General features: G+C 40.1%; 3 protein-coding genes across 9 annotated transcripts in view; 1 reads left to right on the forward strand and 2 right to left on the reverse strand.

Moving 5' to 3' along the window:
* The window catches only part of pip5k1ca (phosphatidylinositol-4-phosphate 5-kinase, type I, gamma a), a 35,545-nt gene extending 29,657 nt beyond the window's left edge, over positions 1–5,888 (reverse strand). For both annotated transcript variants that reach the window (XM_026304708.1, XM_026304707.1), the window contains exon 1: positions 5,387–5,888. In XM_026304708.1, the coding sequence (XP_026160493.1) occupies positions 5,387–5,519 (133 nt within the window). In that variant the 5' untranslated portion in view covers positions 5,520–5,888. The remainder of the gene's footprint in view (positions 1–5,386) is intronic.
* Positions 5,889–6,737: 849 nt separating this feature from the next.
* gpx4a (glutathione peroxidase 4a) lies at positions 6,738–11,017 on the reverse strand. Of its 6 annotated transcripts, XM_026304715.1 has the most exons (8): positions 10,836–10,954; positions 9,238–9,310; positions 8,724–8,818; positions 8,489–8,633; positions 7,981–8,132; positions 7,759–7,783; positions 7,440–7,499; positions 6,738–7,203 (listed from the first exon to the last, which is right to left on the reverse strand). In XM_026304715.1, exons 1-8 carry the CDS (start codon positions 10,841–10,843, stop codon positions 7,171–7,173), a joined length of 591 nt encoding a protein of 196 aa, XP_026160500.1. In that variant the 5' UTR covers positions 10,844–10,954; the 3' UTR covers positions 6,738–7,170. The 6 variants fall into 6 exon arrangements, with proteins under 6 accessions (XP_026160500.1, XP_026160497.1, XP_026160502.1 ...); XM_026304712.1 differs by lacking the exon at positions 9,238–9,310 and having other exon boundaries at positions 10,876–11,017; XM_026304717.1 differs by lacking the exon at positions 9,238–9,310 and having other exon boundaries at positions 10,836–10,871.
* Positions 11,018–11,041: 24 nt separating this feature from the next.
* polr2eb (RNA polymerase II, I and III subunit E, b) lies at positions 11,042–13,751 on the forward strand. Its single transcript, XM_026304711.2, has 8 exons — positions 11,042–11,209; positions 11,439–11,613; positions 11,738–11,853; positions 12,400–12,480; positions 12,593–12,651; positions 12,884–12,962; positions 13,259–13,331; positions 13,598–13,751. Exons 1-7 carry the CDS (start codon positions 11,153–11,155, stop codon positions 13,322–13,324), a joined length of 633 nt encoding a protein of 210 aa, XP_026160496.1. The 5' UTR covers positions 11,042–11,152; the 3' UTR covers positions 13,325–13,331; positions 13,598–13,751.
* Positions 13,752–13,873: the final 122 nt, after the last annotated feature.

The raw sequence follows: 13,873 nt of genomic DNA on the forward strand, positions 1-13,873 counted from the left end.
TGTTCATTTTCAAGAACAAATTAGATGTAAACTAAGACAAGCATCTTCACATTTAAAACATGGAATATTTGGTTTAAAAATGAATTGCATAATTATTAGTAATTCTGTTTATTTTCTCCTGTAGATTTATTAATTGATTAAATCATGAATTGGACTCTAAATTGCCCATAGGAGTGAGTGTGAGTGTGTGTGGTTGTTTGTCTTTGTGTGTCTCTATGTGGCCCTGTGATGGACTGGTGACCTGTCCAGGGTGTACCCCTGCCTTCCACCCAAAAAAGAGCTGGGATAGGCTCCAGTAGATCCCTGTGACCCTGGTTAAGGAATAAGCGGGTATAGATGATGGATGGATGGATGGATGGATGGAAATCATGAACTGAACTGAATGAATATATATATACAGCTTTAATACTTAAAGGTTTTTGTAGGAAAAAAAGGAACAAATAAATAAAAAGGAATGATAAAGCTATGGTGTGGAGTGTGGATGGAGGCACAGAGTAAACCAGCTCCAGCTGTCTGGTGAACTGAGGATGCTCTTACTGGCTGGAGCTTCCCTGACTGGTACAGTCACTGCAGTCAGTAGTAGCAGTTCTGCAATCAGTGTATGAAACCTTGCTTGTAACCTCCTTTGTACCAGAACAGGGGCAATTACTGTACCATGTTCCTAGCAGGCAACACTCAAATGCTTTTTTGGCTCAAAACAACCACAACTAAGTTTATGTGAGTAGCTCAGAAAGGTCTGATGGCTTTGTGCTCCTGTTTGAATGCACTGATGCTCCAGGTTCTGATTATGAAGTAATAATAGTGTGCATGGTGGGCACAGTAACTCTCTTAATTGAAAACTGCAGGTTTTATTTGCCCTCTGAGGGAAGCCAGGGCAATGTGACACTGCAGCCATGCAAGTGTAAACTCTTATGACTCATGCAGTGGAACATAAAAAAAGTCTTTAACAGCTGTAAATACACCACAACAGAGGAAAGTACAACCTAAAAGTCTTTATGTCTCTCCTCCCTCCTCTATTGATTCTTACCCTTACTTCTTTTCCCAGGAGATATCACTAACAAAAAATAGAAAATAAAAGCACTGGCCAAGCACAAGAACACACAACAGCAACCACAATGCTTCTGCCCTGCCTGTCTGTTTAAAATAGCTACTGTAGCACACACACCCCCACTTGCAGACAAATTCAGCAGTGTGTAAGACGTAACTGAACTGCGTCATCTTCTACGTTAAATAACATGACGTCAAGCAACCAGGCAGCGGGTCAGCATCCTATACAGTCTCCGTGAGATGGCCACTGGGATACAAACTGATCCTGACACATCACTTTGTGAGGGAGAGAGAGAGATCTTGCAGAAAGAACAAGGAGGAAGCAGATGGATGGTAGATTCCACAGGAGGCAATCACTCTATGTGCTTCCATCAGCAGTTTTGACAGTCCATGCCTAAAGTGGAGATCAGAAAAATACAGAGTGGGGCAGGACTGAACGATAGTGACAAATGAGTGGCAAAGCTTAGGGAAACTTTCACATTGGAGGAGGTGGGTGAGTTGTAGATCACTTGGGTGTAAGAGGAGGTGAGATGAACGTGAGCAGGCTTGAGTACCAGTGGTGGGACAATATAGGAGAGATTAATGCTCTTTTGTTGAGAGGAGACTGTGGGAACAAATTACAACTGCGTGAGGATGAGGAACGCTGAATGGGACTAAATACTCAAGACAGCTATTTAACAGCCAGCTGTGACACCCACACAACGCTGTATTCACACATTCTGAGCTGAACGACACAGCCTGCAATTACACATACGCAGGATCTGACATTAGCCAGGCTCTCAGGTTTAGAACTTTGACATGCTACATGAACATCAGACATCTGCAGGAACCAATGAGACTGAAGAGAGACCTTTGTAGCTGACATTTCCATTCAATCCTACTGACCACTGCCAACACCACATGGTCATTATGCTCTCATACAAATATACACAGTCTCTGGGTTAAATACATTTCAGCTGAATGGCTCATAATGGAATAGCTCTTAAAGAGAATGACAAGTATTGCAAGGTGTGACGATACAAAAAGAGGAATAAGTTAAAGGTAATTTCACTCTGGCTGAAAATTCTCTGATGAACTCGTCCCGCAGGCAGCACAATTTAAGACTAAATCATTCAAACAGTGAAAGAGATTATGAGAGTGTGTAGTGTAATATCATTACCTTGGAACTGATGTGTTTGCACATTCATTGTTGGTCATATTATGACATTATCCTTTTACTCTGCTGTAGGCTGGTCGCACATTAGATAATTTTCCAATGCCAATCACATTTTAAAACGTGTGAGGCCACAGATATAAGGACAGTTTCAACCAATTTTTGACATTATAATCCTCTGAGTGCACACGCTAGACAATTCAACCAGAGCGGGAGACCACACACCTGCTATTTGTAGCCAATTTTACAGCGGGTGAGATCCACAGACACGAGATCTCACAGAAACTTATGACCAAACTCCTTTTCTTTGTCGGCCCTATTATGGTAATGTCCTGCACGTTACATAATAAATGCACTCGTGTGGTAGTTTATGTGGGTTTCCCCTCATTTCAACCTAAAACCCATTTAATTGATAGATTTAAATTGTATAACTCATGAAACATTAAACTTTATTTATTTATCATTATTTATGCTTGCACATATTCAGAGACAACTTTGGCTGTTTTGGAAGGAACTTGCATTGTTTCACAAGGCAACTTGCTGTAAATTATCAACCAGACTGTCTTTTTCCTTAATTAAATTGTCTTTTTAATTTCACTGAACAATAATAAAATGCTGCCCTAGTAGTATAGCATGTTGTGCAGCAAGAACGACTGGTATAAATATGTGTTGCCTCAGAAATATTTGCAACCAGCTCATCCCCCAGCATTTACTGTTCTGGAGATGAACAAAACTGAGGACATATGTGACATATATGATGATATGTTCAAAATAAAAAGAGTGTCTTACAAGTCTCTCCTCTATCCACCGTAATTACACTACACGTTAAATCATAACATGAAGAGCTGTTGTTTTTATTTTAAACATATTTTGCGTTTCTCTGTCAGTGTTAAGGATCCCAGTATACAGCACAGACAGGTGAATGCATATTGTCTATAAAGCAACCAACCTGAATACATTGTAATATATACACTGGCAGGATAGAGCTGCACTCAATAATGCATTGGCTCATGCACCATCCCTCCCTCGCTCCACTAGAGCCTGTGTTTTCCATTGCATGTGAAGGTGCATTGACTTAACAGGCACACACTCATGAAATAACCCTCAGTGTATGAGACACGCGCCAGCAAGCATGCTATAAAAAGGCATCTGCAGCCAAAGGCACCCTGCTTCCATTTTACCCTCTGATACAGCTAAGCACAAGAACCAACCCAACAGCATTTTGATTCATAAGCCTGTTCTGTTGCGTGTTACTGAGCTTTTGCCAAACTCAGCACTTTCCACCCCAAAATGAAAACCCCAAAAATGAGGGAACATGACCAGTGAGCAGAACATAACTGACAGCTGTTAGACCCAGAAGCCCAAAAGTCCTGCAGAAACATACATCGACACATCTCTATGCTGATGACGCAGTCTTTTATTATGATCTTCAATGAATTATTTCACCAACTGTACCTTGATTTAAGAAGTCTCTAGATAAGAAAGTTCAGCTAAAATTTATTAGAGATGACTGCACAACAACATGTATGGAGACGGGACTATGTTCTATCAAAATCTGATCTTCTCCCTATGCAAACAGAGAGCATAATTGATTTTTCTTAAATCACAAAGCCTGTCTAAAGAGACCTATCACTTACCCTAAATTCACACAAGGAAATCTTCACATAATCAAACAAACAAAATCATTAAAAACCTTAGAAAGCTGGCTTTTACAAATCCTGCTCATCTTCCCAGAAATCATTTACGACAGATACGTAACCTTAAGTATGGCCACAATCTACACAACTGCTGTGAGGAGGGCACTTATATTTTAAGATACTTCCACATAACACAGCAGTGACAAATCAGATAAACGCTATTCACCCAACGTGCAAAACTATAAACAGAGACTTTGTAAAAATGTAAAAGTAATATAATCAGTATTACTACCTCAAATCTTTCAACAATATTGGAGTTGGCAATTTCACCTTATACACCATCCCGTCTAATAAAGTCTGGATGATGTGTTGCTCAGCTGCGGAGTTAGTAATTTGATTGCTACATCTTCCACGGAGGGTGGAAACCAAGCAGGGCATGCCTATTGTACAACAGCCCCTTCGACTGCAATCTGCAAGCTTTTAGATAAAAGTATCAAGGTGATGGATGGATATAACCCATCCATCCATCCATCCGTCCATTATCTATACTCACTTATTCCTAATTAGGGTCACAGGGATCTGCTGGAGCCTATCCCAACTCACTTTGGGTGAAGGCAGGGGTACACCCTGGACAGGTCACCAGTCCATCACAGGGCCAATATATTCCAACTAATACCAATATTATTGAGACTGCCTAAGGATATTTGACAGTTTAAAAAAACTATCAAACACATGTTGGCTGAAAATGCTGGTTCATTGTCACACTGCCACGGCTTCTTAACAGAGCCAGTGTTAAAATGACTGTTATGATCCAGAGCTTTTTTTATATTAAGGTGTCTTAGCATCAATGAAAAAGAAACACTCATCAAATATGTCTCATTGCCAAGTGCCTTAGCCTGTCACAGTCAGCCACAGGGGCTGCAGCTTGATCATCACGCCCCGCCCCCTACTTGCCAAAATCTGGATTATCTGGCTCCAGTAAATGTCAAGATGGAGGCAAACTGTAAAGCCACTAAATGATTCTTCAGAAGCGTAATGGGTGTTTTTCTACAGCCTGTGGGTAAGAGATGGTGGTTCTAGGTGTGTAAAGCTGGATGGAAAGACAGACAGACAGATAATGATAATCCTATTTTTAAAAAAAAAACCCAGGGGGAGACATGTTGTTCCTGAAGGAAGTGGTCAGAATCCAAGCCACACCCCTGGCTGCTCCTACAGGTAATTGGAAATATTTGCAGCCACACTATACATCCTTTCTCTTTTAAACATCTGTTCGTTTCCAAGCCGTGTTTGTATTGTTACTGACTAGTCACGAGTCTACCCACATGAAAACAGCACTGCCCTATACATTAACACACACATTGTCTACGGTGCTTCACCTGCTGCCCTCATCCATGACGCTGACTTAGCTACTGGCCTAGCTCAGCAGCTCCCTGCTAGCTCAGATGAGTCGGGACTTTTGGTTTCAGTGTAGTATCGGGCACCTACATGGAAATGGATGTGAGGATAATAAAATTAAAACTTAAAGCGTATATTTGAAGCTGCGGCGTACCCATGTCTGCGGCGTCCACCCCGTAGCTCACTCCGACCACCGTGTCCGCATCATCGGATGCTGTAGCCCCGGATAGCGGGCTCCCGTCCCTGGCCTCCGACAGCCCGACCGCTCCCTCGGCTGCTGCTTCCATTCAGCCTCCCGGAGGAAAAACAAACAAGCCCTCCGGATGAAAGACCCACAGCGACGGTGCGACCCCGGTGGAGGAAGGAGGGGAGGAGGAAGGTGCTGTGTGATATGCAGCAGTAATGAAACGGGGGACGTGTGATAGTTATCCCGTCATCCGTCCTTTCAGCTGCGCGGTGTTTCTTCACGACGGCGGTGCACAGTCCTCTCCTCTCAGCCTCTCTGGTCGACTGCACCGCACTTGCTGCTGCTACGGGGCTGCTGCCTGGTTGGGTGCTGCTGGGCACCGTGGCTCCCTCTGCAGGACGCACAGGGACCTGCAGCAGGAGCCACTCTGTCCGCTGTGCTGTGGTCAGTGGGTGCAGCACATCAGCACTTCTTTGTTATACATGTGAATTACTTTGTGCTTTATAGAGGAAGAGTCAGAGTTAACAGGGTTTGCTATGAATTACACTAAAACGGACCAATTTCATTATAGTGTTGCATGTATTTGTCATTTTTAGTGGTTTCATTAAAAAAAAATCAGTTTTGAAAGCCTGATCAAAAATCATGAACTAAATCACATAGGCCATAATAACAATTACAAGTTTGACAGTTGTTCATTTAAGAGCCCGTTGCTGCAACACTATTACCACATAAGCTCTGCCACTATACTGGCCACTTGACCTTGGCTGAATTTATAAGGTCTCTAGCTCCAAAATGTGTTCTTCTCTAATTAAAGTGCTGGCAACACTATTAATATTAATTTGTCAAGAATGTAAAAAACATGAGCAAAAACCAAGGGTTCATAGGAGAACATTTGTACTTCTATTATTAGTGCCAATCAGCTGTTTGACTAAAACCTTAAACTACTGTTTTCTTCAACCATCCTTCTGTGCACACATTGTATTGAGTGGTTAGCAGTTTAATCAAGGAGTGTTTTTTTCTACTGACACTATCACCATCTCAACCTCAATATGTACCCACCTCCCAATAATCAAACTGAGTACAGTAACTAATTATTTCTGGGCCTGTCATGTAAGTATTGAGCTTCTGTACCATGGCTCCAATGTCAACTCCACCATGCATTGTTTGACCAGGACAAATCCCACAATTTCATTTTTGTCTCCAGAGCTCACTTGTTAATGATTTTGACTCAACACATATATCTTTCAGTATGACAGAAATTGATTTTCTGACATGTTAAACTGTTTGCATTGTACAAAAAGAAAGGCTATTATGCTCATTAATAGTTCAGGACAAAATCTATTCTACCAGAAAAAACAATATTTACAAAGGAGAAATGTCAAAGTTTTACTGGCATATAATTTATATCAGAGACAAAAGATCATTAGAACAAAATCATGGTGTAGTTTGTCATGGGAACAAAAACCACACATTAATATGCTAAAAGTGTAAGTGATACATTAAGGGATTCTTTCTCCTTCTCTCCAGAGAGTCAGATGCATATAAGCTTGTTAATCCTCCCAGGAGGTTTGCACGCCATTTTCATCAGGTCTGCTCTGTCCGCCATGCGGGTTTATGAATAGACCGTCACTGGTCTGGGTTGGATCCAAACTATATACACTAATGCTTGGAGAGATAGGAGAAGAAAGACTGATGGAAAGACAAAATAGATGGCGCATCAGTAAGTTAGGTGTCAGTTATCCATTATGGGATTAAAGATATTGGGGAAGATCCTTCTCCACCACCTGGAAAGCAAACAGGACAATAAGAGTAGAAGTTTGGATCTATTGCAAGTCCTAATCAAAGTGTATTAATAAGACCTCAAATGACATAACACTATGCACATAATATATGTAGTTACAATTATGGTAACTTACACATCTTGCACTGTTTCCATGAATTATAAACATGGGCTTATGTCAATCAGTAAAGTGCACTATACACTGTAGTATTTGTAATAGTGTAAGTTGTTTTTACATACACTTGGATCATCCAGGGGTCCGTATCTTTTCACCACCTGCCCCTCTCTATTGATCAAAAACTAGAAAGAAGGGAAAAAGAATAAACTTTTCAAAAACTAATTGTTTTGCTTTTGAATAAGACCATTCATGACAAGTATTTAAGGGCTGCTTCCAATAATTATTTTATATCCTCAAATATGGTATGAGTATTCTGCTTTGTCATGATAATAGTGAAGACACTAGAAAGATCATGCAAGCTCAGTACTGGTAAAATTACAAGATGTTTGCTCTAGCAAATCTGGACTTAATATACAATAAATAACTGAAAATGAAAAATACCTTAGTGAAGTTCCACTTGATATTACTGCAGGAACAAAAACAAGTCATTTGTTAGAACATCATCAGTGGATGAACATTTTAATTCAATCAAAAATATTTTTCATGACATCACAGTGTCAATATACTGAATATAATTAGCCCACCCAAGCCTTTATTTCATAAGGTAAATGCCACCCTGTCTATTTTGAGTGGATGTGTGGAGTCTATCCGTTCACTACTTACTTCCCCAGGAAGCCCTTTCCATTGGGCTGCTCCTTCAGCCACTTCCACAGAGGATGAGCATTGTTCCCATTCACACTGATCTTACTGAACATGTCAAACTGGGCATTGTAGGACTGGGCAAACTGCTTGATCTGAGATTCGTTTCCTGGCTCCTACAAAGTGAAACAAGTGAGGAAAGACAAAACTGATCAACACCACTAAGACCTTGAACTGTGCCATATGTAAATATAAAATTCTAGATATTTACAACTACCATTCAAACTATTAAACCAGTGCTTATAAAAACAAAATTAATAACCAAATTGGCCCAAATATGGTGTTCCTTTTCATGAAAAAAATAAAAACTATTCCATGTTACTAACACGATAACATTATTAGTAAAGAATACACTGGATTTCTTACTATTTTGCAATTTGAGTTACTTCATCCACATTTACATAACATGAAAGTTTCAGCTCAGTCCTAGGCCTGTTCTATCATGGTGCTTTAAAAAATAGTGTTAGTGTACCTGGTTCCCAAACTGGTTTGAAGGAAAGGCAAGGATGCTTAAACCTCTCTCAGCGTACTTGGCGTGCATTTCCGCAAACTGAGAGTAGTTTATTGGAGTTTTACCTCACTTAGAGGCAACATTGGTGATGATGACAACATTTCCCCTGAAAATACAAAAAAACATATCCATAAATGTTTTAGTGGTGGTAGGCATGTAATGGGATGCTGAGGCAAATCTAACCTAACCGACTTACCTGTATTTTTCTAGGGAAACCACATTACCATCGATATCTGTTGCTGAGAAATCATAAATAGATGTGGCCCTCTGCCAGTCCTCTGTCGGGGTAGACTGTTAGGAAGAAAGAGGGGTAAAAATAGAATTGAGTGATGGACGCTTCCTTCCAAAGTGCACAATCAGACACTGTGTAAGCAGGGACTTTCACACATGATTGTTAGACATCAAGAAATATGTTCCAGCTGATACAGCACTGACAAATGCACTGACAAGTGCAGCCATTTACTCTGGAAAAACACCTTTAAATATATGTGTGTTATATCTTGACTGGGTACAAATTATTACAAAAAACACATTAAATGATAAATACATCAGGTTTAACAAAAATAGATTAAACACACAAAGAAGACATCCTATTTCCAAAGTTTGTGTAATTCTTTTACTATTGACTGATTAAATTAAACGAAATCTGACATTCTCCAAAAACAAGGCTGGGGACCAACAGCAACTTTTCAAATGACATTTTTTCTTACCATGGCCTGGAGTAGGAAAGAGAAAAGAATAGTTGGCCCTGTCAGGCGCATGAGTGTCCTTAAGTAATGTCCTCTGAAAGCAGAAAGCGATCAAACCTCTGAATCCCTGACTGGCTTCAACTACACCCAATTTCTTGAGCCACAGTCCTACTAAAATGAGAGATCACACATTCCAAAGTCCTCATGTAAAAGGAGCAGGTGATCATTAACAGAACTGATAGGCTCTACTTCTTCAATAGGTCCTTCTCTGCTGCTGATTGATAAATCCACAACAGAAATGTGTGCTAGTCCACAGTTCACAACAATATAAAAACTCATCAAGACTATTGACTCCTTATAAAAGCAAATAATGCCCATGGGAGGTTGAGCTCCATGTAGCCTGGACAAAGACCAACAGTGTGAAGAAATACACAAACTCATTATGTAATGTGCTTAATATCTGAAGGAAAAACAAAATGTTACATCAGGGAATCAGCAACATTGTCACCACAAAGAACCCCCTAAATCTCACTGTGATATTAGAGTTACACTGGCTGAGTAAAAAACGTTTGTTCATTCCAAATACCCATAATCTACAACAGTGTTACTGTTTTAAGTAATTTTAAAAAATGGAAATAATCTGTATTTCATAACACATTGCTACACAACAGTGTGGTAATACCAGTGGAACTGCTAGACCAGGCCAAGTAAAGCATGGTATTACACAAAAAGGGAGTGATTGGGCAACATGTTGATCTGATTTATATTATTTCACTGTGTTCAGTCTGCACTGAAGAAATACCAGTACAGCAAAATGGCCTTTTATGTTTCAGTAAATATTTTCAAATAGCCTACATTATATTCAAAACATATGACAAACTAGCAGATACTATAGTAGAGGAAGTAGTCTATGTCACATTCATGGAATTATTCTATTTTTGTGAAATACTTTGCTGTAACTACTGTAGGTAACTAAGTACATTTATTCTAGTAGTGTACTTATGATCATCAATGACAATACTTGTACTTCACTTTAGTACTTTCCTTTTAAAGTGTCTTATCCACCTCCTTTACAGAAATCCCTGTACTTTATTGTAAACAATATGTGATGCAATGTTCTAGATTGATTATTGACAGTATACAAAGTGTTTATGGTTTGATAAAGCTTCTTTTACCTAAGTTAAAAAAAGGCACTTTTCCCACCAGGATTCTGATGCTACAGGATGTTAGTAGTAAACAAAAATAAACTTTAAAATCCGAAATAATAAATCATCTGTAACACATCAAGTCCACACACACTCATAACACGCCTGTCAACCAGATGCCAGATGGGGGCGTGCTGCTGCAGAAACATCCGGTGAAGTGACATGTACCTTTATACTGTTTGCACATAGCAGCACCCTCAATGCGACAGTGTGCCTGTGTTTATACTCGTGCACTAACAGGGAGAAGGGCGAGACAGTGCAGACGCAAAACTGTAGCATTCATGCGCAGCCACGAACAGCCATACAGATGGTAACTTTTACCTACGACATCATTCACTGCTAACATGCTAACAGCTCGTATCCAGCTGTGGCTACAGCAGATGTTTAACAGCAAGTTACGAACTGTTTACGCACATCGGCATCCAGACCACACATGTCAAGGGCTGTACGTTACCATTGTGGATAAAACAAAATACAGCGGCACCGACAGTAGTACTGCGCCGCTGACCGCAGCCCCAAACGCCGCACACACGTATAACGGCCTCATCTTGTGAACTGAGAGGCCATGCTCTTCCAATCACAGGCCCGCTCCCCCCTTCAGCACGCACTGACGTCATCAGCTAGCGTCGGTAAAGGAAAACGTGCGACGGTTCGTCCGCTAAAGAGAGGGAGACCGATAGATGAACCAAACTTAAACTTAGATTCAGCGTCTATAAAATACTTGAAACAACATGGATGATGAGGAGGAAACATACAGACTGTGGAAGATCCGCAAGACCATCATGCAGGTGCGTTAGGTTAGGATACAGCGTTAGCTTGTTAGCATGTAGCTAAAGCTGTTGTTCCGCTCTGTAACGTTAGAGTTGGTGTCAGTGCTGGGTAGTTTGTTCATATTTGGTTGGTCGTGTATTGACAAGATGCTTGTTTCTACATGGGCACCTAACCTAACGTTAGTTACTTTAAGCCTGCTTGATGGTTTGCACTCCTGACTTCATTTCGCCACCTGTGTGCGCTCAGCTGTGCCATGATAGAGGGTACCTGGTGACACAGGACGAGTTGGACCAGACTTTGGATGAGTTCAAGAGTCAGTTTGGCGACAAACCCAGCGAAGGTCGGCCGAGACGCACAGACCTCACTGTGCTGGTGGCTCACAATGACGACCCTACAGACCAGATGTTTGTTTTTTTCCCTGGTACGTTAACATTTAATGCTGTTCACAAACTGCTGTGCAAATGAAGACGAGTCCAGTGTAGTTTCTTTTCTCCTTAGTAAAACTGTTTGATCATGATTTGGAGTCGTTTTTATTCATTTTTCAGAGGAACCCAAGGTAGGAATCAAGACAATTAAGATGTACTGTCAGAGGATGCAGGAAGAGAACATCACACGAGCCATCATTGTTGTTCAGATGGGCATGACACCCTCAGCCAAACAGGTAAACACCAACTGACGCAAGTGCTGACACATACATAACACACACGCCTTGGTGCTCCTCTGTTCAGTCGAGCATCAGGAGCCTCGGTGTTGGCTTGGACCAATCCATGTCCTTGGATCAACATTCAGGACAGATGCTCAAAAACTATCATCTGGAGAATCTTTCAAAACGGAGTCAGTGAGGCTTTTAACAGGAAGAGCCCACATCACACTGGTTTTCTATTCTCTTCACATTGAGAATCAATTTTAAAATTCTAGTGCTCACTTATAGAGCTATTTCTGGCCAAGCCCCTGAGTACATCTTTGACCTGTTGACCCCCTATAGCTCCTCCAGAGCCTTAAGGTCACCAGGTCAAAATCTGCTCCTATATATTTTAATGTACTTTGCAAAGCACTTTATTTTATCTGTTAAAGGTGCTATATACTATTTCTGTGAAGGAGAGGAAGAAGCATATGCCCTATAATGATGCTGTGATTGCCTTGGTTTTTCACTTTGTTTGGATTTTGCTGTCTTGGAAAACATTTATATGCAGATGTCTTCTTACAGTCTCTAGTCGACATGGCACCCAAATACATTTTGGAGCAGTTTTTACAACAGGAGCTGCTTATTAACATCACAGAGCATGAGGTACATAACACACTGATGTGTCACATCACCAGTATATTTCTAAGTGATCATGACTGTATGACTGTGTTTCTGATGAACTTATTTGTTTGTTGCATGTTATGTTATTTTTCAGCTCGTCCCAGAGCATATTGTTATGACAAAAGAGGAAGTGACTGAACTTCTGGCAAGATAGTATCCTCATTCACAGTGAACTGTTTATAGTAATTCAGATATATTTAACTAGGTTTTCATACTGAAAGTGCTCTTCTTCATCCTCCTGGTAGTTACTATTTGGAATAAATTATAAAATTACAGTTGGTTTAGGTAAAGACCAACTTTGAGTTGTAAGTACTGTCTTTATAAAACTTAAGTCTTTATGGAAATATACACAGTTCATTATCCTTCCTTAACATTTTTACATCAGTAAATTAAAAGAGAGTCAGTTGCCAAGGATCCAGGCTGGGGACCCCGTTGCTCGCTACTTTGGCTTGAAGAGAGGACAGGTAAGACATCCTGAAGACACTTAATTATGCAGAGTATGCACCAATACATGGCAACGTGGTGTTATGTAATACTAGTGTATCTTCTCATAAACATACATGTTATCTCTTTTTTGGTTTTACATTTATGGTGTGGTAGCCAGCTGCAATTTGAATGAGCAACCAGTATATAAAGAAAAATGCACATTGTGTTCAGTCTGTTACTCATTTAATGATCAGAGTGAGATAGGAAACTAAATAGTGTCGATCTGTACCAGAGTTCGTCCTCGTTTTGCTACTTTTTTCCCCTACATTTCCAGGTGGTAAAGATCATCAGACCTAGTGAAACAGCTGGAAGGTACATCACATACAGGCTGGTCCAGTAAGACACAAGTACGTTACATGGAATAAATTTGTATTTAGGTTGGTAGTGTCATATTGACCAAATTCAGCTTGTAATATTAGCCTCATAGATACTTTACTGCTGTGTAAACATTAAGCATTTTTTGAAAGATTCCACGGTTGGTAGATTACAATTTTGGACTTTGGATTTACATGAGGTCACCAAATGTTAGTGTTAATACAGTTGTTGCTTAGTTCAGAAGAAAGTCAGAAATGTCAATTTGTTAAATAAATTGAGTTTTTGTTTTATTTTCCAGATGTTCTGGATTGACATTCAGGAGGGCCAGTGAAAGAAACTCAAAATGTTCCAACTTTGACTTATCTATGGATTCTCATTTCACTTCTGAGTTATTTTTAGAGTTGAATATTTCTTGTAATTAGATTTTGTAAAATAAATGATCAAAAACTTGCCTCATGCTGTCTCCATTCACATAATCTTACACTTCAAAATCCCACTGTATAATCTCACACTATTGTAAAATTAGAACACAATTTAATTTTATCTACAATTCCTATGCTGTCATTGTTTCAGA

This window comes from Mastacembelus armatus, chromosome 4 (assembly GCF_900324485.2).
Source record: "Mastacembelus armatus chromosome 4, fMasArm1.2, whole genome shotgun sequence".
NCBI classification, from domain to species: Eukaryota; Metazoa; Chordata; class Actinopteri; order Synbranchiformes; family Mastacembelidae; genus Mastacembelus; species Mastacembelus armatus.